Genomic DNA, 27,704 nt, shown 5'->3' with positions numbered 1-27,704 from the left:
TGTGAGCTATTACAAGGGGCGTGGACCAGAGCACTGATGTAGCACATTGACCGATTTAGATTTCTGTCTCAAATGAAAAAACAATGAGCTGAATGTGTGGAAGGTGAGCTAAATATTCAAAATAAAAAACTGTAACCCAATTTTTATATTCGGCGTCTCATATGGACAAGTGGGTCAGACGCCCGAAAACAACCCAGCATTAGTTTGAGTGACAGTAATGTGAATATACTGACTCAGGTGTTAAAGGCAAATAATAGAACAGCTAAAGCAGTTGGTAAGTTCAGAAAATTACATCATTTTACTGTAATGCAGCCTTTAAAAACTGGAAATATTGCTGTAAAAGTAACTCAAAACATTTTTTAAATATTTGTATACCGCTTATAAATGCTAAATAGGGGGTTTATGTACTTTTCGGAACCTTTATTTTACCTCAAAAGACTATTATGGAGGAATCCTTACAATGGTGACGAAAAACAACAATACAAACAATATTAGGTAGATAAATAGAAGGAAATAAAAAGGATGAATGAATACAGAAAGAAGTAAACTGATCAAATTTAAGTTAAGAACATTTGCAGTCAATTAAAACAAGGTGTGAAATAAGGCCTTTGGACAGCTGTTGTAAAGAATGTCATTTTAAGACTTTTTGCAGCTTGTTTGAAGTGTCTTATTTTACTTTGTGTGTATGTTGTCTGGATTTCACAGCTATATAATCTAAATAATTGGAGTCATAAGATCTTTCGGTCGGTAGTCAGGACGTTTCTGTGGGTTATGTAAGTGTAAACCTAAAACCTTCTACATCAGTTGTGGGAATCAACATGAAACCTGAACTGCTTCCTCTTTGGAAACCAAACAGCAACTCAAACCTCTGAACAGCAACAGATCAGCCTCAGTTTACAGCTCTAAGTCAATTCATCATGCAAGTAGTGACCTCTACTGGCAGAAATTAAGAATGACACCTCCACTAGACTTCTTTACTAACACAGTTATACAAGACTTCACATATATTTTGAATCATTTGAATGAGATCTTACATATTTATTTGGTTAGGATTGAATTCAAACATTCTATATTATTCTTTAGGCTGTATCTATATTTCATTGGTTTTTAGAAAATTCAATCTTGCAAATAAACTAATGATAATAAAAATACAGATTACAAATATATATAGGTCTCAATGGATGGCATTTGTAATGTTTTGGGTGATTTTTTAAAGTTATTTTCAGGGGATTTTATGGCTTCCTCTCCTTATTTTTAACCTAATTTTTAGACTTACAGCTCATGTTCTCATCCTGATAAAACCTGCATGTCTGAGTTTTTATTACGAGATGATACCAGATCTTGAGCAACTAGTAGTAACCACAACACTACAGGGTAAACTGGTCAAATACGGCTGGAGAAGGGAAATGATAAGCAATCTCCAGTCTTCACAGGTGGAGTTACAGGGACTGACCTAATGACCCCAGAGCCTGCATGGATCCTTTCGGCGCCGTGTCTCACTCATCCATAGATTTCATAAAATGGTCCTGCCAGTATTTTCGTGTCCTCTGGGACTCTGTTCATTATTATGCTGGCCAGTAATGACAAAATAAACACGCAACCAGGGATCAGTCCACAATGTAAACACAGTCTATATACACAGATACTGCTGGCATGAGCACATTTATGTATTAGATTAGTGTTAAACATTGTAGAAAGTTTGTAAAAGAGCTGTACTTATATGATGCTTTAAGTTAGATTTGTGTATAAAATGTAGTTACTTAGTTACTTAGCTGCAGCCACTCTAACAAAAACTTATAACTGCAGCACTTGAGAACATTTTAACTTCACTATAACTCTATTTTTGACCTCAGATATCACCTGACTGGGTTATATTTGACCCCAGTTACTTGTTTCACTTCACTGACACAGCCAAAATAAACTGAGATAGATAGATAGATAGAGATAGATAGATAGATAGATAGATAGATAGATAGATATGACTCATACATGGCCTCGGTGAGAAGGACATGGCTTCTTTGACTGGTATATAAGTTCTTGGAGATTCCTGATTGGCATGATCCAGTGAGTTATTAATGATATAACTCAGACAAATGCAGTTAGAGCTGTTGTAGCTGCTGGAGGTGGAGCTAGTGTACACTGCTTTATATACAGTTAGCTAGACAGAGGTGACAACTTAGAGGAAAAACTGATAGAGGTCTGACAGCTTGAACCCTACAGTGATGGGGTCCGGTGGCTCTGTTATGCTGTGGGGGCATTTTGCTGGCATAGTTTGGGTTGATGGGTCACTGCAAATCAATAGGAGTGGTCTTTTCCAGGATAACAATGTGCCCATGTGCATGAGCGGTCACTGAATGGTTTGATGAGTATTAAAATGATATCAATCATATGGTACGGCCTTCACAGTCACCGCATCTCAACTCAACTGAACACATATGGGAGATTTAGGAGCAATGTGTTAGACCGTGCTCCCCACCACCATCATCAAAACGCCAAATATTTTTAGGAAGAATTATGTTCATCCCTCCAGTAGATTTCAGAGACTGTAGAACCAATAGCACCCGTCTGTCGTTTCATCCAGTGGTTCCCAACCTAGGTTGGCCTCTAAACTGTAAAGGGAGGGTCATCTCCCTCTGAACCTAAAATATAGTCCTACATGTGAGATTGACATCACTGATCACTTAGCAAAAGAAAAGTGAAAAGTAGAACATGTCTCCTGTTTGATTTCATTACTGTCACATTATCAATAAACACATCTAAACAACAGGGATGGTGGACGAAATGAGGGAGAACTGGAAATACAGGATAGGTTTGACGTCAGACTGTGTCACTGAAAGTTTGTCAGTGACACAAAGCTGCCGTCGAGACACGTCTCTGGGTTTCTGTCTTTAAAAATTTAGTAATCCAAGTTCAAAGTTTGGTGAGTACAGAAGAATATTTACTGTGTTTCAGCAGGTTTTAACTAGGGGTGTGACGAGATCTCGCGAGACGATATTTCTCGTCGAAGTGAAAGTTGTCTCGAGAAGCTATAATTAAGGGGCGCACAAAAACAAAAAAAACGTGTTGATCATTAACCTTGTTACAGCTTCTACCTGCTGAGAAGATCTCACAGAAGTATGAGATGAGGAGAGGAGCAGTGGTAAATTGACCTCAGGTCTCTACGTTGAGAGCCTGAGGTAAGAGGAGCGGAGGAATCTAGCTGATATATGGAAGCCTAATAATGCCAAAAAGTAAAATGAGTCACACTACCAAATTATAACACAATTGTTGTTCTACTGGTGTATTTATGTGATACAGGATTTGTGCAATTTACTTTTATTTATGCCTTTTATTAGCAATATGTTATAATTTGTGACAACTGGATTCTTTATTTAATTTATATATTAGAATTGTTTCTATTTTTTATAATTTACTTTTTAGTATTTGTGATTGTATCTAACTTTTGTATTTATGGTTGTTGTTTCCATAAATACCAAAATGATCCATCTATAAAATATCTATATGGGGAAACCTTTTTACAGTGCTGCATACTGCATATGATCATTATATATTTAGAAAGTAGAACTGAAGTGATTCATTTTTCAATTCAATTTCCATTTTGTGAATTTTAAATAAAAGAACAGTCATTTATTTCCTCATTGAAGTTTTCTTAAAAATACAGTTAAAGTCTCGTCTTGATCTCGTGAACCCTATATCGTGTCTCGTCTCGTGTCATGAGCTGATTGTATCATCACACCCCTAATTTTAACATAAAATTTCAGCTTTGCTCGGAAAGAAAATTGTATGATTTTTATTTCAAATGATAAATAATTCAGTATAATTCAATAATTGCTTAAATTTATATTCCAGTAATTTTTAAATGAACATTCAAAACATCTGTAAAGAAAATGTTTCACACCACATACGATGGCTGTTGTCTGTTGAGGATTTTTGACATTTTGTTCTTTGCCAGTTTTCTGCCTTCCAGCCAGTTATTGGTGCCTGGCATCATTCTTGTATCATACTTTGATATGTTTAAGTATCTTATCAACAATGCTTTAATGACAACAAAACCTTACTTTCACTCTACATGTGTAGATATGTCTGCTGCCAGCTGTCTGAGATCTGAAGATCAGTTTCTGTGCTCCATCTGTCTGGATGTGTTCACTGATCCAGTCAGCACACCATGTGGACACAACTTCTGCAAAAACTGCATCAATCAACACTGGAACAGTAATGACCAGTACCTGTGTCCACTGTGTAACAAAGTTTTCTACACAAGACCTGAACTTCTCATCAACACATTGTTCTCTGAGATGGTTTCTCAGTTCAGACAGGAAGCTCAACAGAAAGCCAGCAGCAGCAGCTCAGAGCAACAAGCTGCCAAACCAGGAGAAGTTCCCTGTGACGTCTGTACTGGAACCAAACTGAAGGCCCTGAAGTCCTGTCTGGTGTGTCTGACCTCCTACTGTGAGACTCACCTGGAGCCTCATCTGACAAGGTCAGGTCTGAAAAGACATCAGCTGATGGACCCTGTGGAGAACCTGGAAGACAGGATGTGTATGAAGCACGATAAACCTCTGGAGCTGTTCTGTAAGACTGACCAGACATGTGTCTGCATGCTCTGCTCTGTTTTAAACCACAAGACACATGAGTTTGTTCCTCTGAAAGAAGAATATGAAGGAAAGAAGGCAGAGCTGGGGAAGACAGAGGCTGAAATTCAGGAGATGATCCAGAAGAGACGACTGAAGATTCAAGAGATCAAACACTCAGTTGATCTCAGTAAGGAAGCTGCAGACAGAGAGAAAGCAGAAGGTGTTCAGGTCTTCACCGCTCTGAAGGAGTCTGTTGAGAGAAGCCTGAATGAGCTCATTGAGACGATTGAAGAGAAGCAAAGAACAACAGAGAAACAGGCTGAAGACTTCATCAAAGAGCTGGAACAGGAAATCTCTGAGCTGAAGAAGAGAAGCTCTGAGGTGGAGAAGCTCTCACACTCTGAAGACCACCTCCACCTCCTCCAAAACTTCCCATCCCTGAAAGCTGCTCCACCCACCAAAGACTGGACAGAGGTCAGCATCCGTCCATCATATGGGGGGACTGTGGTGAAAGCTGTGGCTCAGCTGGAGGAGATGCTCAGTAAACAGATGAAGAAGCAGTGTGAGGTCAAGCTGAAGAGGGTCCAGCAGTATGCAGTGGATGTGACTCTTGATCCTGATACAGCAAATCCCTGGCTCATCCTGTCTGCTGATGGGAAACAAGTAAACTGTGGTGATATGTGGATGAATCTCCCAGACAACCCAGAGAGATTTTCTCCTTCTGTTAGTGTGTTAGGAAAGCAGAGTTTGTCTTCAGGTAGATTTTACTTTGAGGTTCAGGTTAAAGAGAAGACTGACTGGGATTTAGGAGTGGCCAGAGAGTCGATCAACAGGAAGGGAAATACCCCACTGAGACCTCAATATGGTTTCTGGACTATATGTTTGAGAAATAAAAATGAGTATAGTGCTCGTAATAGCCCTCCACGCTGTCTCTCTGTGAAGTCTCGTCCTCAGAAGGTGGGGGTGTTTGTGGATTATGAGGAGGGTCTGGTCTCCTTTCATGACATAGATGCTGCAGCTCTTATCTACTCCTTTACTGGCTGCTCCTTCACTGAGAAACTCTACCCATACTTCTGTCCCTGTCTTAATGATAGTGGTAAAAACTCTGCCCCTCTGATCATCTGTCCTGTCAATCAAACTGTCTGAGTCAATACCAGGATGCTGATTGATTAGAGACCAAAACTGATCAATTTTAAATGAGGATTCAGTTAAATATGGTAACAAATATGAATTCAATAGTAGTGTACAGTTTGTGCATCTCAAAGTTTTCAAAGATACCAAGTATGTCAGACTGAATTGCAGGGAAATGTGTCAACAATGCTTGTTGTATGATGTAATGACACAGGCATAAATGTTATGGCGCCATTTTTCCAGCATTAGGGCACACGCACAGATTCAGGTCTTAAATCATGGTGCATGTGGATGTGACCAACACATTTATACAGTTAGCTAGTTTATACTACTTTATATACAGTTAGCTAGTTTATACTACTTTATATACAGTTAGCTAGTGTATACTACTTTATATACAGTTAGCTAGTTTATACTACTTTATATACAGTTAGCTAGTTTAGTCCAGTGGTTCCCAACCTAGGGGTGGGGCCCCTTCAAAGGGTCAGCAGATAAATGTGAGGGCTGCTGAGATGATTAATGGGAAAGAAGAATAAACTAAGCTCTGATACACAAATGTATTTTCAGTTTTTGGACTTTTTCCTCTAATCTTTGATTTTTGCTGAAATATTGGATCATTTGAACATTTATTGAAATGAAAGCATGTGAGAAGTTTAGAGGGAAGAATCAGTATTTGGTGGAGCTGTTAACAACTCATAGACATCTGAAATGTGAGCCGACTACACACTGCTTTTTGGTTTCATCTTTAACAATGTGTTGTATTTTAAAAGCTTGTTATATTATCCATTGTGTCAAATCTGTACAGAAGTGTATGGCAAAAGTACAGAAGTGTATAGCATTCACTTGGAAAAAATTAAACCTACTGTTGCTGCCTCCTGCGGATGTATTTGTGACACGCCAGAAAAAGAAAAAAAGCATCAGAGCTGAACATCTAATCACTTTATAACGTGAAATACTTAAATAAATACGCTTCCTAGAAAAGTAACTGAAGCTGCTAAATATATGTAGGCTAGTGGAGTTCCTCAAAACTGTACTACTCTGATGCAGACTACTTTACATTCCAGCACTGGCACCAACAATCCTCCTCTCTATCATCCCTAGCTCTGCAGCAGTCTCCTGTCCTCATCTGACCCTCAAACAAACACTTTGGATTGGAGCAGCCATACGTCATTCCCCGGCGTGACGTCACGTGCTCCTAAAAGAAAAAAGACACTCCCTTTCACAAAACTCCTTTTACTTTATTGCAGTGTAATAATACTGTGATGATTGCCTGCAATTAAAACACACAGTCAGTGATCAGGCATGAACAAGGAGAGCTTTAGCAGTCCAGTCAGCGGCTATTTCCGTCTCCAAAATCTTATTAAGAGACTAGACTGACTGCAGCAGAGTGTGTGCGTGTGTCTGCGTGTGTCTCTGTGGGTGTTAATGTGTGTATACACTATAGGTAGGAGGTTGCGTGTGGGTGTGTGTGTGTGTGAGAGAGAGTAAGTCCCGGGCAACAGTGGCGCACGAAGCCGTGAAAGTCGCACTGCAGCGCGGTTGAGGGTCGTTTCCAACCCTCGCTGTGGTCTCCTGTCGCACCTGTCTGTCTCTCTTTCTTGCAGTGGGTGTCTACCTCTCTCTCTCTCTCTCTCTCTCTCCCCCTCTCTCTCTCTTTTCATCTCTGTCTGTCTTTCTCCGGATCGCCATTTCTTCTTCAGAGGACGTCATTGATAAGTGAACGGCACCGAAACTACCGGAGGAACCATGTTGACTCTGCTGACTTCCATGTATCTGGTGGTGAGGGCTGTTTCCTCACAGGTGAGTTGAAAGCAGTCGTTAGTTTGACCACCGGGGGGGACAGAGGTGACCATGCGTCCTTGAGCACACCATACAAGTCATATTCTGGGGGGTAGACCTCACCATTGGACCGGTAAACACGCCACTCTTTTACGCGCCAGGTTAGTCAGGTGTGTCTCATCAACCTTTATTCGGCGTCGCAGTGCGGGATAGACGGGTCACTATGGAGGGGGGGGGGGGGGTCCTTTAATATCCCAGGTGTGTGAACATGGCCACCGGAAACGCGATACCAACCTTCACCTCTCCAGGTTGCGTCTTTTTCCGAGCCCGTCATCATTAATTCAGAGAGAGAGTCGTCTCCTGCCAGATTTGGTTCAGGTTCAGTCAGACTCACCGTCAAGCTCGTTAGAGTTAACAACAAGACGTCCGGTTAGAGTCTGGAAAAGAAAAAAACTGCAGGGAAGAAATGTCTGTCAATGTTCTCATTCGTCCAGGTCATTGTTATCTCTGGGCAATTGAATCGAAAGTAACTGGACTCGTTATAGGCCTATCTATGAAGGGGCTTCATCAGTTCAGGGGTGTCTGACTAGTCTAGGGAAGAAAGTTTACTACAAACTACAGTTTAGTTTAAGGAATGACAAAATCTCTCTTTTCAGTGTAACTTGTTGTGGCAGCTCTATGAGATCATTGGTCTGATCACTTGTCTGATCACTTACCCGGGGGTCTATAAAGATTAATTGTTGTTGAAGTGGTAATTAGCTTGTGGAGGTTTGATAATTACATTTCTTTTGTTGATATTTTAAAACACATTTAAACTGACATGGTAAAGGTTCAAGGTTGATAATGCATTTTTACCTCATCTAAAAGCAGGAACCTTTGTATAAATTGGTTTAATATCTTTAATATTTCACCATACTTACAGGTTTAATCAGATTATCTTTAACCACATATCACGAATCTGGTTCGACATAGTATTACTGTGCAGGATTACTGGTTGCATGCTGCATTGTGTCTGCTCTTTTAGAATAAAAATTAATGAATACAACCATGATTTATCAAATTATACTGAACAAAATAAACTGCTAAAGAGAATATATTTGAAAAAGGAAATCCTGTTGTGTTGATCTGAGGATTTCCACACCTTTTTCTGCAGCAACAAACTTTGGACCTTTACTTTGACAGTTAAATCTCCCTGCACTTCCGGCACTGTCCCTTGTGTTTGCTGTTGCCTTGACCAAGTTGTGCTGCTGCTGCAGATTATCAGCACCTCGGTCAGCTCCTGCCTCGCTGCCAGCAGAACAGACCTGCAGCCTGTTTTTAGCTCCGGGCAGCTTTACAGAAAATGAACCCAGCAAGCAGCACACAGATCCAACATGGCTGCCAGTGTCCTTGACGTGCTGCCGGATGCGCTCGGCTCTGACATGTCATGAGAAACCTCACCTGGCTTGAATCTGATCCCCCTCTCTCTGCTCTTTCTGAAAGAACATCCCTCACACCCACCTCTTCCACTGATGCTGAGCTCTTTTATTTCAGGCAGCAGCAGACCAACATATAGTCAGTTGCCAAAAGTATGTGGACACCTGAACACTGCAGACACATGTGATAGTTCAGTGTGTCATTCAAAAACCACAGGTTCTATTGTGCAGCTATAACAGCTTCCACTCCTCTGGTTTCAGGTTTTCCTCCTGATGTTACAGCAATAAGAACATTAGTGAAGTCCAAACACTAATGTTGGGTGATAAGGCCTGGTTCACATTTCACATTTCATCCCAAAGGTGTTGGACTGGGTTGAGGTGTCTACAGGCCAGTCACATTCTTTAAAAAACTGTAAAAACTATTTTTTAAAGGGACTGGCTTTGTGCTCACCATGTTGAAACAGCAAAGGGTGAAGCATAAAACTCCTGACTTAAAGTTGAAACAACACTGAGGTCTAAAATATTTGAATCTATGCTGTAATATCAAGATTTCATTGGAGCTAAGGGACCCAAACCAGAAAAAAAATCAGCTTTACACCAGAAGTACAAGTGTCAACATACTTTTGGCTACGTAGTATATTATGTCAGATCAGCCAGTCAACCTTGTTAATCTCTGACTTATTTTATCATTAAGTGGACTATTTGGCAATTGAAATAAATTGTTTTAGTCGTTGTGTCATTTGAAATGAAGAAAGATCAAACGGATGGATGAGCACAGGTGGATGCTGATGCCGAGGATCTTGGGGTTCTTTTCACAAATTAGTCATTTGCGAATTGAAGATAAATTTCCAAGTCTTCCAATCTTCTCTCATACTCATAGCATAAGTAGCATTTAGAGCGACTCTTTGAATCTGCCAATGTCAATGTGTCAAAATGACTGAAGTCAAATTGTGTTTCCCAGGGTTTTAGCCAGAAACCGGCTGACTGGGGCCTTTCTGTTTGGAGTTCTCATGTTCTTCACATGCTTGCGAGGGTTCTCTCTGGATACTATACAAACATGCAAGTTAGGTTAATTGTTGACTCTAAATTGCAATAGGTGTGAACATATGCTATATGTTAGCACTATGATGACTGGCGACCTGTCCTGGTGTGTCCCACAACCCAATGTTAGCTGAGATTGGCTCAAGCTCCCCTGCAGCCATCTATAGGATAAGTGGTAAAGACAATGAATGAATTTAAAGTTGTATGTACAAATTATAGCACAACCTTTGCAGAGGTCAAGAGAAGAAATATAACAAATGCTGCAAGTTACAGCTTCCATTTTAAAACTTTGGTGAAGCAGGTGTTTGGATGCCTTGTTGATGACCCCTGATCAAAAGGATAGAACTGCTCTACAAAGCCAGAAGGCATGGAAGTAGATATCATTAGAGTTTGGGCAATGTGGACATTTGTTATTTTAGAAAACCCATGTGGGTTTTGGCAGTTTTAATGGGTGGCCTCTATAGAGGACTTCCTACTGTTGCAGGTCATGGAAAATGTGTTTTCTAAAGTTGGCATCTTTAAATGTCTTATTTCGTCTGATCAGCAGTCCAAAATCCAAATATATTCAGTTTACTATCATGTGTGCTGCATAAAAGCTTCAGAAATCCACATCGTCAATCGTATTTGACCGCCTGACCTTCCTGCTCTTGTTTGTGACGCTGGTGATGTCAGAAGGCGCTCTATAAATGTCAGCAGATCAGACGGCTTGGCTCAGATTTACCTCCCGCAGGGACGCAGATGACAAGCTGATGGGTAACTTAATGAGCTGGTAACTTACCCAAGTGACTTCCTACTGTCATCTGAGAGTGAACTTGACCTCCAGTAAACTTTCTCCTTTGACCCCGATTTGAAAAGAGTCACTCAGGATAATCCACAGAACTCGCTATAAACTGTTTTCATTGTTTTCTACAGGATTATCCAGAAGAATCCGTTTCTACAGAGATGTGTTGTGGTTGTTTTCAGTGTTTTCAACGTCATATATTAAATTTCACTTACTTCAGTTATATTTGGATCATAACAGAAGACTCAGCACAGATCTAATAACACTTTTTTACTGGCATCACAATGCAATACACACATACAATCAAACTACAACTCGTATTGAGTCTTCTAGCCCAGGGAAAATATGCTACGACCCCTCGGTGGACTATTGAGAACACAGAAACTGAAACAGAGAAAAAGTTGAGGAGTTGAAGGATGTAAAACGTATTTACAATACTTACACTTAAACAACATTTCTCAAAATATGAATAAAGTGGTAATTCAGAAGTAAAATCAATCAATAAAAAATTGCTCAATCTCTATCTCTGAAAACAAAATACAGTCAAAAGACCTAACTTGCTTATCTACAAAGCAACTTCAACAATCATTAAAAATCATTACAGTTTGGGCAAAAAACTGTGTATCTAACTGAAATTAACTATGTAAATGAGAGTGGGCACGATGTGTATGTGTCCTTAATGTCCCACCACATTTATTTTACAGAATACCAACAGCTCATAAACTGACAAGTGAAGGGTGGATATTAAGAGAGTCTCACATTTGAGTTCTGCTCTTTTGTAAAGAGCTCTGGATGATGCTTGGTTCATTCAGATTTTGAGTCAGCCACTGAGTTGCTGTACTGACACCCAGTGGTAGAAACCAACTAACTGACAGCACCTGGAGTGTAATTGTAGAATGTAAAGTTCTCCATATATTATTAAAACCTCCAAATTCCCCAAAACAATACCAGGTACATAACCTTAGTGTCACCTAATAAAAAATATAAATAATGCTAAATATGTTTAAGAAAAAACATAAAATGTCCAGTCACTTCCTGATGCAAGAAAGTGTTCTAAAGGAAAATATGCATTATTTACACTTAGGAACACATGCCAACAACATGGAAAAGGCACTTTCCATTTCATGGGACCTTTAAGTCACTTAAAGGATCATTGTAAGAAGCTGCTTAGCTGTCTGCAGCACAGGAATGTGGTGTGTACATTGAGGTGCTCAATATTCTGCTTTCCCAGAGTAAATAAGTCGTGGTTGTTATGGTCTATGAAACCTGAAGCCTCCATTCATCTGATAGACAGTCCTTATGTTGATGAGCTTAAGGCTGCAAAACATTATTCTTACAGTAAGAAATCAAAGAAAGTTAATGGCCAAAATACCCCAGGGGTCACTGAGGCAGTAGCAGGGGTTTATGAAGGTGTTGCGTGTTCCTTCAGGGACCTTAGAACTTAGAGGTTCTTGACGGGACTCTAAAGGTCTTTGAGATTTTTCAGTCATTCTTGAGGAGGTTCCTTGAGTACTTGAGGATGTATCATTAGTTTATGAGATGGTTCCTGGAGTTGAGAACATTGTTGTAATGGTTTCTGAAGAAGTAGATGCTGGAGTCTCTGATGTATCTTTAAGGAATCTTTAAGGGGGTACCAAGGCTTCTAATAGATGGTTAGATACATCTTTGAGGACTTTTGAGAAACTCTTATTGGGTTTCACAGATTTTTGATTGGTCATAAATGGTTTCTAAAGCGGTTTACAGTGGTTGTTACACTGTGTGGCAGTCCTAAAGACTCATACAAATAATGTAAAAGTCTTAAGAGACAGAGAGGGGAGCGAGTGTGTGTGCAGTTAACACCAACTCTCTGAACACACTAACATCTCCACCCTAACTACGTGTGGCAACTTGTGCTGGTCTTTGTGAATTAGGCGGGTGTTGCAACAATGCTTACTTGCATAGAAAGAAAATCTATCAGTATTTCCTAACTCACATACATGAAAATCGGACAGACACTGTGATGCTATTTGCTTAGCAGCTGTATTTCACCCTTTGTGGGTAATTTGTGAATTAGATACTATGATTTGTCTCATTTGCACTGGTTTAGCGGTCGCAAAAGCAGCTCAATCCTATGTGGGTTTGGCCCTTTATTATTGCATATTTGGTATTGAGGTAATCCAAGAATGACGCAAAGTGATTAAGTTACATTACTTTAATACTGCAATACTTGGATTACGTTACTGACTACATTTTTTAACAGGTAACTAGTAATTGTATCGAAATACATTTTTAAAGTTTGATGGGGGCTCTAATGGTTTAATAGTTCTTGAGGAGGTTCTAAGACTCCTTGTTGGTTTTGGGGTATTAAGGCATTACTGTGCTTGTGGATGTTCTTGGTGTTAATCAGTTCCAAATGGTTTTTTGACATTTCAACATTTCCGTTTCTGGAACTCTGTACTTTTTATAAATTGTTTTGTGTTGTTAATTTTATATGTTCTGATTCCAAAAGACTTGCTTTTGTAAGACGTCAAAAGGTTGGAAACCACTGGTGTCATCTTTAACAATGTGTTGTATTTTAAAAGCTTGTTATATTATCCATTGTGTCAAATCTTCATCTGAAAAGTAACTAAAGCTGTTAAATAAATGTAGTGGAGTAGAAAGTACAATAGAGTAGTAGTAGAAAGTAGCATCACATGGAAATACTACAGTAAAGTACAAGTACCTCAAAACTGTAATTGAGTAAATGTACGTAATTACTTTCCACCACTGGGTATTTTAAATCTAATGATGTCATATATCAGTCAGAGGGACCAATACTACTTTCACTTTAATCCTTTAAGTACTTCAAGCTGCTAATACTGTACTTTTACTCCAGTAGGATTTTTTTGCAGGACTTTTACTTGAAGGTATTTTGTATTGGTACTTTTACTAAAGGAAAGGATCTGAATACTTCTTCCACCACACAGACACACAAACAGCAGCGTCACTATGCAGAACATGTTTTGTAGTACCGCCTTTGGACACCAGATGGCGCCAAATCAAAGCTAACCTGCAGCTCAGTTGAAAAGATTTTTTCAAATAAAACCCTTATACGTGGAGCACGTGGGGGCGGTTTTCAGTAGCATGGTGCATCACGGGAGATGGTGTTTCTTAAGAGGAGTGTGCTGGGTTAGAAAAAGCATTAAAAAACTACATTTCCCGGAGCGGGTGGGGAGGGACGATCCGTCTGACGGTACAGTACAAGGGTAGAGGTGACCCCGCAGTTCCGTCTACTCCGACTCTGAGCAGGGAGAACAGGCAGCATCGACCCGAAGCACCAACCTCTGGATAAAAATGGTAAGCTTGAACTTCAGGCTGCAGCACATTATCTGCTGCATTCAAAGGAAACCCTGCGCTCATTTTCTCTTGCCTAAAACAACAACCTTTAGATGATTTTAACAACATATTGAGGATGCATTTTGACATTGACAAAAAGGGCCGGCAGCGTCATTGATTCATTTGTGCAAATTTGAGTTCTTTTTTTAGATGGAGGTTGTTTTAATGAAGCTTCATTTTAAGGCTCAAGGACAAAGCTGTCACGCGCAGTTTTTGGCGCAGAGCAGAGACAAAAACATGAAGATGTATCTGCAGCTTTCTGTGCGTCAGACGAGACAAGAGCACGCTTTGTTTCCTCTCTTTTTAACACTTTGTGCTCTTCTTCTTCTCTGTACTTTCATTCATCCGCCTCCATTTTAATCAGAGCAGTGTCGTGACGTCAGCATCAGGTGACATTATATGCCCTTATTTTGAAATGAATAAAGAGTCGGGTAAACAAAAGCAGGTAGAAAGCAAATTAAACCATGTAAATGCATATATGAAGAAGATAGAGTGCAAATATTAAAAGGCAGCTGCATAAAAATGATGAGCAGTAGTGCACAGACATTCAGTCAGATGTTTTAATAGATTATAAATGTTTATTGTTTAATAAATTGAGTGATTTTAGTGGATAGTTCAGCAGCTGAGCTCTTATGCAATCATTTAGAAGCTTTCTCAAACTTCACATAAAGAAAAATGAATTTAATCAGATACTGAAAAGTGTAAAATCTGGATTATGATAGGCTAGTAATACATTTTTAAGATTAAAGGAGCAGAAGGAGTCAGCAGATTAAAAAGAAGGCAGGAAACCAGTCATGACAGGAGCTTCCTTAGTTTGAATCTGCAGATTTTAATAATTTCTTGCTTACAAGACAAAATACTAACCTATTAAATATAAAGCTGAGTCTCCTTGAAATGTTATTCGGTTCAGTTTATGAATAAATCTCTATTATACATAACATCTGATCTAATAATCATTTTAAAAACTATTTTATGTCATTTAGCCTTTTAATTGCATTAATTTCTTTTGCCTTTCTGCCTCTTTGTTTTATGTTTGAGGTGGTTTTAATTTCTCATTGGAATAAATCAAACATGAATCTATTTTTGCACTGTGACAGAAGGCTGTGTCACTCAAACCAAAAAAAAAAGGATGTTATGTAAAGTTTTTGTCAGATTGATGGATTTTATATGCCGAATTAAAGATTGCAATCAAATACTATAGATTAAGTGAAGTTATATTTAATGCCATGCTTAATTTTGTATATATGCAGAGTCATAATATAATCTCTAGTCTGGTTTATATAAGCAAGGTCATTCTACATTGCTTGTTTTTCTCAATCTGGTGATACGTCCTCTACATGCAGACGATCAGAAAAGCTGAATGTTATTGAAAGTTGATCTGCTGCTTGATGGTTTGGTGCCATCAAATACCATAAAGACTGAACTTAAACTTAATGTCACACTAACCTTGTCTGTAAATGCTAGGTCATGCTACATTTCATGCTACATTTTTCTAGCTGGAGTTTTGGTGATGAGTCCTGTAATCAATGTGCTACAGGAGGAGGAGCCGCCTCTGATAACGCTCGTGTTAGGCCTCCATCTGTTCAATCACAGCTTCATAATGTGTGTGTGTGTGGGGGGGAAATCACAGTTTCTGATCCAACAATGCCAGTTACTGCCGCTTCATTTCCTCCTGCCGTTATTTATCTAGGTCATTGAGATATTTTGATTGACCGCTCTGGTTTCTCTCCCTGCAGGCTGAACCAATCCGTGTTGTGGTGACCGGCGCCGCTGGCCAGATCGCCTACTCCCTGCTGTACAGCATCGCTAAGGGAGATGTGTTCGGCAAGGACCAGGTAAGACTCGGCCCTGAGCTCTGGTTACATAACACCAACCCTCTTCCCCCTGACAGCTGGGGCCTGCTGGTTATATAATGGAGTCTCTGTGAATAATGCATGTTGTAATGTGGTGACGAGGATGCTGGTTGTCAGGCGTTTAGAGAGGAACTCAGGCTAAAGTAATAAAGTCGTGCTACATAGTGCACATTTTTATAGTGTTTCATTTGACTGGTCAGAATAATTAATATATAACAGTTATTAACAGTTAACCAGAGTCGACCCCTCAGCAGGTTATGATGGGTTATAAAAATGCAGCTCAGAGAGATTTTTAGTGTTATTAAACTAAACGACCAAAGAAGGTTTTTGTTTTCGTCACCACTTCTGTCCATACTCATTCCATCATTTTACACAATTGGATCAAATTTAAACATAATTAAATTAAGACATTGCAAAACTTCCAAATGTTAGAGCAGCTTCTAGTCACTGACAGGTCTGGGTATCGGCACTAGATTCCTTTTTTAAAGTCCATACCAAGTAGTATCTAAACGCCTCCCGTCAAACGATACCTGCAATCGATCCTTTTTACACCCAGAGCTAGAAACTATGAGTATTTGTATGGACTTGTTCACAACCAATCAACACAAGCGTTCTTCGATTTATTGCGACACGCGATTGGCCCGCTGCCACACATGATGGGTATCAAATGAAGTCCTCAGTTGGTATCAGTGTCACTTTAAGGGGACTTGGATTGGTGCTGGTATCATGAACCAAACCACCAAACCTACTGTACAAGCAGCTTATAGTGTTTCATAACTGACGTCTTTGGTAGCTTTTATTCAGTGTTCTCATTAGGGACGCACCAATATATCGGCCAAATATCGGTATCAGCTGATTCTCCCCTTGTTGACTATCATCAGTATCTGTATATAAGATCTAATTAGCTGATGTCAGTGGTTGATGTTCTGGTTATTTGTGGTCAGACTCATATTCATTTTACAGACCTTCACTGAGTTGAATGAGTTTGTTTCTGAAGCAGTGTAACAATGTAGAACATGAGCTGCTGTTAGACCTTGAATGTGACCACAGACGAGACCTTGAGTCGTTGAACGGTGCTTGTGTTGAGTGTTACAGTGTGTGTGTGTGTGTGTGATGACTGTAAATGATGGGAATGAACTGGTTGAACTGCTTCTTTTGATGCCTGTGTGATGTTTTGTCTTGTTTTTCAGCCAATCATCTTGGTCCTGCTGGACATCCCCCCCATGCTGCCGGTGCTGGACGGAGTCGTCATGGAGCTGCAGGACTGTGCCCTCCCACTGCTGAGGGGTGAGCAGTGTGTGTGTGTGTGTGTGTGTGTGTGTGTGTTTCCCCACATATTATAATAAAAGTGGACTTTTTCAGACACACTAAATAGATTTTTCTTTTCAAGGTTCAATGTTTCCCAAAGTTCAAGTTCCCAATTCTTATGAACAATTCACCAACCAGTGTTCAGTTTACTGTCACAGAAGAAGAAAGAAACTAGAAAATAATCCCATTTAAGCTGGAATCAGAGAGTTTGATCACTTTTTATTTAATAAATGACTGAAAATCATTTATCAATCATCAAAATACTTGACGATCAATATTTTTATCAATGAACTAATCATTGCAGCTCTTCTTAATTCTGCTATAAATCTTTTTCTTTGTCTGAAAACATAAAAAACTCTTCTTGACTTTTATTATCAGCCTTTAGAAACACGATGAAGGTTGCAGCACATTTCTGTAACATTGTTAGTAATGTGAGTTATTTGTCCTTCAAATCCTCCTCTTCCTCCTCCTCCTCCTCTTCCTCCTCTCTGCTGCTGCTCAGAGGAGGAGGAGGAAGGAGTGTCTGAAACAAGCCCTCTGATTGGCTGCTCATTGAGGCCCCACAGCAGCCAGTCAGAGCAGTGGTGGGACAACAATGAACCCTGACTGAAGTTCAGTCCGATAGCAGCAAACAGACAGTGAACGCATCTTATCTTGTTATCATCGTCATCGTCATCGTCAGCTTCTTATCTGCCACACAAACTCACTTTGTTCTCCAATGACCTGAAATCTGAACTCTGACAGTTTAAATAGTGAAATTTGCACTTTAAAGGGTTAAACAGTGAGCTGTAGGTTTAACCACGAAGAAATCTGCCTTCATGTCGTCCTGTAAACAATCAAAAAGTGAAAATGAGCATCAGAAGTGTTAAATAACCATAAATAATATAAAATATAGAGCTGAAATGTCATTAGTCAATTGATTGGCTTGAATTAACCACCAGCTATTGAATGAATCCATTAAATTTTAATATAATTATATTTTCTAGTTTTAGTTTAGACAGTAAACAGAATATATTTTGAGTTGTTGGGTTGTTGAGACAAAACAAGACATTTTAAATATGTAGTTTTGGGCTTTTTTTCTGGGATTTTATAAACCAAACAATGAATCTAGAAAATAACTGGCATATTAATCAATAATGAAAATAATCATCAGCTGCAGCGCCAATAAAATAAGATGTTTAACAAAGCATGTAGACATCTGAAAACTGTATGATGTGAAAACCATTAAAAAGCAGTTTAAATATCACATCAGAACAATCAATAAACACATTTTTCTCTATTTTCCGACATTTTATAGACTAATTAATGCAAGAAAGTAACAGTAGATACTCAGTAATTATTATTATCAGCTAGAATAAAAGAGAAATGTGCCATAAAAACATGCAAAAAGAGAAGACACACTGTGTCTATGGGGGGGTCGAGGTACACTGTTGTTGTTTAAGGTAATCAATGTTAACTTATCAGTTATCGGTGCCAATACTTCACCTCCTTATCAATATGTTCTTTCAGGAGGAAGCAGATTAGATTAGATATGCTTCAGTTCAAAAGGCTGCTGATGAATATTTTACAGTCAATGATTATTCAGTTAATAACACATTTATTCTTTACTGTTTAAACTTTAACTGATTTCTTCTTCATGTAAAAACCCACTGATGATCATTATAGAGCAGCCTGTTTAACAACATATTATATTAAATCACACACAGATTCGTTTTGTTAACATTTGTTCATTTAATTTTAGATCTGCTGCTATAAAATGTTAATTTCATGGTGTTATCTTACTGTTCATTCCTCCAGAGAGATAAGACTGACTTCTAGTGTTTCTGGTGTCGATATGATATCTAACACTCTTTCCTCATACTAAAACAATCCTTTTCTGCTGGATCTTTGAGGCATGTGAATGTGTTTTTCCACAAAAGAAGCAAAATGTCATAAATGTTAAAGAAGCTGCAGAAGAACTTAAATATCTGAATGTGGGCAGACTGTTAATGACAAGTTACAAACTCGCTGATTCATCGTTTTGGAGAAAACTTTGTGCTTCAAGCTTCTTAAAAGTGAATCATTTCTGGTTTCTTTCAGTCTTCTCTGACAATAAACTGAATAATCTTTGAGTTGTGGAGAAATCAAGACGTCAGCTGGACTTTAGGAAACACTGATCAGTGTTTTTTCACATTTTATCGACCAAACAACTAATCGATCTCTCTCTCTCTGCTGCAGAGGTCATCCCCACTGACAAGGTGGAGGTCGGCTTCAAGGACATTGACGCTGCCATCTTGGTGGGCTCGATGCCCAGGAAGGAAGGCATGGAGAGGAAGGACCTGCTGAAGGCCAACGTGGCCATCTTCAAGACTCAGGGAGCCGCTCTGGACAAGTTCGCCAAGAAGACCGTCAAGGTGACACTTTAAACCTTTACTTTGATTTATTATACTGTTTATAAAGTTTAAACTAGCTAACTGTATATAAAGTAGTGTAAACTAGCTAACTGTATATAAAGTAGTATAAACTAGCTAACTGTATATAAAGTAGTATAAACTAGCTAACTGTATATAAAGTAGTATAAACTAGCTAACTGTATATAAAGTAGTATAAACTAGCTAACTGTATATAAAGTAGTGTAAACTAGCTAACTGTATATAAAGTAGTATAAACTAGCTAACTGTATATAAAGTAGTGTAAACTAGCTAACTGTATATAAAGTGTAAACTTACTAACCCTAACCCTCACTATTAATAATCTAATGATGTCATATATAATAATATATCACTACTTTTACTGTAATACTGCATACTACATCACTATAATACTGCAGTACTTTTACTGTAATACTGCATACTACATCACTATAATACTGCAGTACTTTTACTGTAATACTGCATACTACATCACTATAATACTGCAGTACTTTTACTGTAATACTGCATACTACATCACTATAATACTGCAGTACTTTTACTGTAATACTGCATACTACATCACTATAATACTGCAGTACTTTTACTGTAATACTGCATACTACATCACTGGTCCTGGTTTTTCCAGGACTCTGAGCTGATGTTATTGGACGTTTAGCTGACTGCAGACTTTCAGCAGCAGGAAGTGAAAGTGCTGACTCAGCGTCTCCTAACAAAACTTTTTCCTACAACAAAAGCAGAAAGTTTCTCTGCTGTCACGTTAAAGTCTCTCAGCTCAAATCTGTGAAAATAACATCAGCTGCAGGGATCAAAGTTTACGTAGTGTGGACTGTAACATGCAGGTCTGCAGCAGGAGGGCCCCTAATGGCCCCTAATGACCCCTAATGACCCCAGAGTCCTGCAGTCAGGTCTGACGTCATTGTGACGAAAGAGGTTCAGTGTGCAGAGGGTCAAAGGTCAAAGAAGCAGAGAATCTGGACCTGATGTTGAAACCTGTGACGACTTTTAAAGTGAATCTGTACTTCGAGCCATCAAATGCTTCAAGACAGGATATAGAAGCAACACATGGTGAAATAAAAGTGTTCAATTACAAATAAAATTGAGCTAAAATGGAATAAAGACAGATACAAACAGGAGAATAAAAAGTTACAGTTGGATTTAATAAAAAAGCAGAAAAGCACAGAGTTATTCCAGATCATTTAGCTGCACTTATAAAGTCTTTAATCTGTGTTAAATGGTTAAAAACCAAGAAAAATCCATTTAGAAATCAACATGTTTGCATTTAATAATCATAACTTAATCATAACTAAATAACAGTCAGACTTTAACTATCGGTAAAAAAAGAGAACCCAGTGTGATGGAGGTGTGTTTGGTTTTCTCAGGTTGTGGTTGTTGGAAACCCGGCAAACACCAACTGTCTGATCGCCTCCAAATCTGCTCCCTCCATCCCCAAAGAGAACTTCTCCTGCCTGACCCGTCTGGACCACAACCGAGCCTGCTCCCAGGTACATAAAGGTCCACGGGCCTCATGTTTGACCCCCTGTTTTATAATGACATTGTTCCAGTAGCTTTATATTCTCCAGACTAAGCAGCATCAGTACTTTAATAACTCAGCTGCTGTTACCGTGTTTCTCCTGCAGGTGGCGATGCGTTGCGGCGTTTCCTCTGATAAGGTGAAGAACGTGATCATCTGGGGAAACCACTCGTCCACTCAGTACCCCGACGTCCACCACACCAAGGTGACCGTGAGCGGCAGCGAGGTCGCCGCCTACGACTGCATCAAGGACGACGCCTGGCTCAGAGGAGAGTTCATCTCTGTGAGTGATCACGACTCTTTAGCTTCTTCTTCTTCTCCTCCTTCGGGTTTCTAGTTTCTTTTCCAACCTCTTTCTCTTCTTCTCCTTCAGACCGTGCAGCTGCGCGGTGCCGCCGTCATCAAGGCCAGGAAGCTGTCCAGCGCCATGTCTGCCGCCAAGGCCATCTGTGACCATATAAGGGACATCTGGTTCGGCACCAAGGAGGTCAGTGAGCTTTAAATAGTAATGGAGACAAGCAATCAATTAAATCTTCATATGGGTCAGTGATGAATAAGAGTTGGTTAGATGAACAATTCAAAAATCTGTTAAACTAGTTTAAAAGCAGCATCAGATTTGTTAAAATGTAGATTTAGTATTTATGTTGGTTTTATATCATTTGAAATGACATTTGCACCATTTTTTACCAAAAGTAAGACTGAATGCTCCTGAAAATGTCAAATGGTGTAACCACAAAAGACGTTTTTTTTGTGTCCATGTGGTTTAGTTTAAATTTAAAGGGTTAAAATGTGAAAATAAACGTATGAATAACTTCACACATTCTTTTTTTGTGGACTCAGCATCAAATTTCTGCTTTTAATCCATTTAGAGAGAATATATTAGAGGATTATGGTAAAAATGTCTAAGTGGTGTAACCATAAAAACTTTGTACCAAATAATTCAACTTGCTTAAAAACAGTAAATAGTCAATAAAACACCATATCAACTAGTTTGGCATGATCTTACATTATAAACTCTACTACTCCACACCATCTCATATTATTTACTTATTAGTGAAGATGTTTATAGACGTGTTTTTATGTTTTTATAGGTTTTTTTATACTCACATTAATATGTTTTGTTCTTCCTGCTAACAGGGTGAGTTCATCTCTATGGGTGTGTACGCTGGTGCAAACACCTACGGCATCCCAGAGGACCTCATCTACTCCTTCCCTGTCCAGATCAAGGTGAGTCCGTCCAATGAGCAGCCAGACAGCGCCACATAGTGTTGGTGTTAGGGCGTTTTCACACCAACAGCATTTAGTGCGTTTTAATTGAACCGTAGTTTGTTTGACTCTTTGTTTCGGTTCGTTTCTGTCGGTCAGAATACAACAGTCACACTCAGGTCTGCACCAAATTAACCATCTGCTGGACTCAGGTGTGGTTCCAGTGGTGAGAAAGCAACCAGAAACAAATAAGGTCCAAAACCATCTAGTTGTAATGAACTATGGGATTGGAGGCACTGAATTGTGGATAGAAATATATATTTAATTCGATATATTTTATATTTCTTCCTGAAGTGACGTGCAATGCGTCTTCGGTGACTCCAACATCATCACATTATTTTCCAGTCGCCTCGTTTTCAAACTCTTATATTTGCCAAAAATGAGCAGAGGAGGGAAGTAACTAAGTATTTGTACTTCAGTAGATTTTCCAGGTATCTGAACTTTACTTGAGTATTTATTTTATTTTTACTTTCTACTCCTTACATTGTCAGAACAGACTCGTTACTTGTTGGAACCTCAGTGACTTTATAAAAAGAAGACATGACGTGTAAAGTAAATGATGAAAACTGATCTTTTTTTTTTTTCTTTTGATGTGTTTGCTCCGTACCTCCATGGCTGACTGCTCATATCTAAACCCTCCAACAAAGAAAGTCCAACAATGTGCAGACGGTGCAGGAATATAACACATGCTGAGCACTGAGCACAGTTTACACAGCTCCATTATAACAGCAGTCAGTGAGTCAGTGAGGAGAGATTAACGCGATAAAAAAAAAAAAATGAACGCGTTATGCTCGGACCTTAATCTCATCATGATTAACACTGACGGCCCGAATATTTATATTATATATTTACTATCCGATTTTTATATTAATCGTGATTTTTTTTCTGGTGGTTTTTAATTTTTATTTATTTTTTGTTTTATTTTTTTAATTTTAATTTTAATTTAATTTTATTTTTTTTATTTATTTAATTTTAATTTTTTTTTATTTAAAAAAAAAAATATTTAATTTTTTTTTGGTAAGATGTTGGCGGATGAGAATGTTTTTTGTGAGGGCAGGTGCACAGTTTTAAAAATAAATCACAAACTGATGAGATGTGTGTAAATATGACTTATGATGTATTATTAAGTGTTTGGTTCAACCTGTTCTTGTTTAAGGAAAGAAAATCACAATAATTAAAAATATAAAATCCCAATACTTGTTTAATCAGAATCGCAATTTAAATTGAATCGGGACCCAAAAATAAATCGTTAGAGAATCGAATCGGCACAAAAGCATATCGGCCCAGCCCTATATTTATATATTTATATATTTATAGATATTCTGTCTGACATTTGGCTTGCAGCTAAACTAGACTGTCCAGGACTTAGTTTCAGTGCAGGTTTTTAATAAAAGAGGAAAACGAATCAGATAAACACCAAAGTGACCTATGAGGAGAAGTCATTACGTAGTTTGGTTGGTTTAGAAAATGCGTATGTGAAACTGAACCATACCAAAGTCAGTACGCTACATTGGACCAATTTATTGCTGCGGACCAAACAATCGAACTATAGGTGTGAAAACGCCCTTAAACAACCTGTACTTAAGATCGGCATGTTTACCTGATGTGACTTTAATGTCCAAGGCAGATTTCCAGAGAAAGAGACGAGTGGTGTATTTGAAGCATATTCAGATTTAAACTGACCCTCTGTCCCTCTGCCCCCCCCCCCCCCCCCCCTCCAGAACAAGACCTGGAAAGTGGTTGACGGACTTGCCATCAACGACTTCTCCCGGGCCAAGATGGACGCCACAGCGGCCGAGCTGGTGGAGGAGCGCGACACCGCCATGGACTTCCTGTCCCAGTGACTGGCGCCCCCTGGTGGCCAACAGCAGCACTTAGATCCCCTAAAGGCCGGCTGCTCACGGCTATGAAGACAAAACCCTCCACTGTCATACCCGTCCCAACTGGTGTCTGTGTGTTACCTCCATGAGTGTGTGTGTGTGACTGTGTGTGTGTGTGGTTGTATGAGTGTGTTTATGAATGTGTGTGTGTGTGTGTGTCACCAGGCCACCTCTTCAGGTTTTTAAAAGCCTGTTTAATGGTCACAATCTGGCCTCCTCTGTCTGTAAGACACTGAGAGAAAATGTCTGTGTTGGTAGATAAAAACACACACTAGCTGTCCAGAAACTGTAACGGAACAAGTATCACCAATAAAACCACAAAGGAAACTGACAGACCAACAACTCGTCTCTGTGATTTATTCTTTTATTTCATCATTAATCAAACTTTTATTTATAAAGCAGGTTAATGTTGTTCAAAGTGCTTCACAGTTTGACAAGCTGATAATAAAACAGAACAAGTGACAACATGAAGAAAAGGAATAAAAGCAAAGGACAAATTAAAAGACTAAACATTGAGACCAAAGAGAAAATAAGTGATTTAAAATGTTCAAATGTATTCTTTATTATTATATATATTCTCATTTTTGGACTAACTGGATGACCTGATTTGACATGGGCTACTGGATGCCTTAATTTCCTTGGGGATTAATGAAGTATCTATCATTCTATATCTCTATCTATCTATCCCTAACCTACCTACCTATCCATGTATACTGCTTCCAGACCCAGTTGATAGCAGCACTAGGCCTGTCACAATAATTAACGACTTATTGTAATTATGAACATCATCATGTCTACGATGAAGCTCCAGCTAACAGGGATCAGATGAGTCGCTCCTTCAACTTTCTCAGCTGTATCTAAAACAACAGATCACATCAGAAACATTTAATATCCTCAGTGGAGAAAAAAGACAAAAAATAAACACAAGGTATTTAAAAGGTTAATGAGCTATAGTTTAATAAAACAATAAACAAAGAATATAATTACAGTGCATTTAGAAATCAGAATAAATTTACATTGGTTACCTTTTAAGTTAATAAAAGTTGATCAAATGAATAAATAATATAAAAGGCAACTTTTCTGGGGAGTTTGTCCCATAAATGTGGTGAAAACAGTTTTGATTCTTCTGTAATTTGTAAAAGATTATTATTTATGTGATTTCCATCTTGTCCTGCAGTGAATCAGTTTGAACACAAGGTGGCAGCACAGAGCTGAACTCATCATAAATGGTCACTTGAGAAAAATGTGTGATCTTCATTCATGAATCCAGTTATTTATTCATAAAATTACATATTTAACTACAGTTTATCTCTTATATTTAAAGTAGTGACTATAATACAGCTGATTATATCCTCTAATATCTGTTAATAGGCTCAAGAATTATTAAATCAACAACATTCAGTCGGGACTTTGTTGTCCAGCAGCTTCTCCGTGTATGTTATAATATATTATTGTAATATTAATACTGACTGATTGACGTATGTTTAATGTTTTCAAGGTATAACTTCTTGGAACAGCTGGAAGTGTTGTGTAGTCTCAGCTATGACGATGCATATTTTATAAACTATGTTTTATATATAAATTATTGATCTGTAAAGCGTTTGTAACTACAACTGTGAAAGTCGATTAATCAAGTAGTTGTCGTCTATTAAATTATTATAATCGATTAATGGCTGAGTATTAATTGGTAGTTGCAGCCCTAAAAATGTTAGATAGTTAGATAGTATATCATTATTTTGAGATAAGTCATTATTTACAGATACTATGTCATTATTTTGAGTTAGTATCTCGTTATTTTGAGATAATAAGTAATTATAGTTTGAGATAGTTTCTCATTATTTCGTGATAAGTCATTATTAACAGATACTAACTTATTATTTTGAGATAGTTTGTCATTATAATGCCTTACGTAATGTTTCCTACCTCTCATGTGCTTCCATAGTCTATAAAACAGACATAAAACGCGGTATTTACAGCTTATTAAAAATAAAATATACACGTGACAATCCTGAGGGGGCGGGACTTAGAGGGGGAGCAGCTCTATATGATTGACGGCTAGTTCAGACCAATCAGCGCGCTCTACCGTTATAATCGCAGCGGGAACGTCATCACGCTGTAGACAGAACAGACGGTGTGCCCGCGCAACAGCGTGCTAGTCCGGCTATCGGCGGCGCGAGGAGGATGAGACAACAACAACAACAACAGCAAGAACAACAAGAACTATAACAAGAAGAAGAACAGCGACTTTAAAACGAGTCTGACTCCAGCAGGACTCTCCTCTGTCCTCTCACACTGAGCCCTGCGCTAGTCTGTTGTCTCTGAGGCTGTTCCTGTTGTCTCTCAGGCTGTTCCTCTGTCCCCCCCCCCGGCTCATTTTGTGACAGGGTTTGGTTCCAGGTGGGTAACAGCTTCGTCATGCAGAGCTGTGGCTGCTTGTGCATCAAAAAAGTTGGTCAAAAGCAAAGTTTGGTTTGCAGTTTTTTGCACTGAAACCTGTTTGAGCTGCTGGCATGAGAGCTGCTTCAGCCCTGTGTGTGTATAAATGTGTGTGTGTGTGTGTGTGTGTGTGTGTGTGTGTGTGTGTGTGTGTGTGTGTGTGTTAGTGTGTGGGTCCTGCAGTAATGTGGCTTCCACACATCGCACAATACGAAATCCCCACAACAACACACAGCTATACTATGCTAAACATATTTAGATATTACAATAAATATATAGAAAACATGCCCATGATATGCATATTTATGTTATAAAATGACATTTCCCTTCTAAGCCTCCTGAAAAATATTCACAAGACACATACATGTTATAAAAGAGGAACGTAAATAAATTAAATGAGCTTAAAGTAACTTCAAACAGTGATAAAACATGTAAAATAAGAATAAAAAAAGGAAGATTTTAGAAGCTAGAATCAGATTGAAGTGATATTTGTGTGAATTTGGAGTCGTAACTACATCATAAACTATTGATTAAAAATTTAAAAAATACTATTACTTATTTTACCTTCCTTTGTCTCACACACAGACGACTAAAAATATGTTTTAAAAGCTTCAGATTAAATGTTGTCTATCTTTTTACACACGAGTCAAGGTGGAGGTAAAGGTCACCGTCGTAGTCTCACTGAGGAAGCTTTTACACATGCGTAGTTCAGCAGACCAAACACTCACAGATTATAACTATAAAGACGACAAAATGATTAATATTTTTGAAGAAAGAAATTTAAAGGGCCAGTCTGTTGGATTTAGTGGCATCCAACTCAACCCACCCCCACCCCTCCTCTGCTTCCCCGCCTGTAGAGAACCTGCTGTGGCCATGAAACTCATGTAAAATGCAAAAGACCACACTCTCTTGAGTCAGTATTAGGTTTGTCCTTTCTGGGC

At 38.7% G+C, this 27,704-nt stretch overlaps 2 protein-coding genes across 3 annotated transcripts; both read left to right on the top strand.

Moving 5' to 3' along the window:
• The first annotated feature begins 4,079 nt into the window (after positions 1-4,079).
• LOC128375451 (E3 ubiquitin-protein ligase TRIM21-like) lies at positions 4,080-5,768 on the top strand. 2 transcript variants are annotated; one of them, XM_053335814.1, is made up of 2 exons: positions 4,080-4,306; positions 4,343-5,768. In XM_053335814.1, the coding sequence occupies exons 1-2, from the start codon at positions 4,080-4,082 to the stop codon at positions 5,718-5,720; spliced, it is 1,605 nt and encodes a 534-aa protein (XP_053191789.1). In that variant the 3' UTR covers positions 5,721-5,768. The 2 variants fall into 2 exon arrangements, with proteins under 2 accessions (XP_053191789.1, XP_053191781.1); XM_053335806.1 differs by having other exon boundaries at positions 4,080-5,768.
• Positions 5,769-13,916: 8,148 nt separating this feature from the next.
• Positions 13,917-24,669, top strand: LOC128376897 (malate dehydrogenase, cytoplasmic-like). The gene is made up of 9 exons (XM_053336754.1): positions 13,917-14,036; positions 15,812-15,910; positions 17,119-17,215; positions 19,454-19,629; positions 21,030-21,152; positions 21,288-21,464; positions 21,555-21,668; positions 22,319-22,408; positions 24,169-24,669. Exons 1-9 carry the CDS (start codon positions 14,034-14,036, stop codon positions 24,289-24,291), a joined length of 1,002 nt encoding a protein of 333 aa, XP_053192729.1. The 5' UTR covers positions 13,917-14,033; the 3' UTR covers positions 24,292-24,669.
• Positions 24,670-27,704: the final 3,035 nt, after the last annotated feature.

Source organism: Scomber japonicus, chromosome 2 (assembly GCF_027409825.1).
Source record: "Scomber japonicus isolate fScoJap1 chromosome 2, fScoJap1.pri, whole genome shotgun sequence".
Classification (NCBI taxonomy): Eukaryota; Metazoa; Chordata; class Actinopteri; order Scombriformes; family Scombridae; genus Scomber; species Scomber japonicus.
This window is presented reverse-complemented; position numbering and strand designations above follow the sequence as displayed.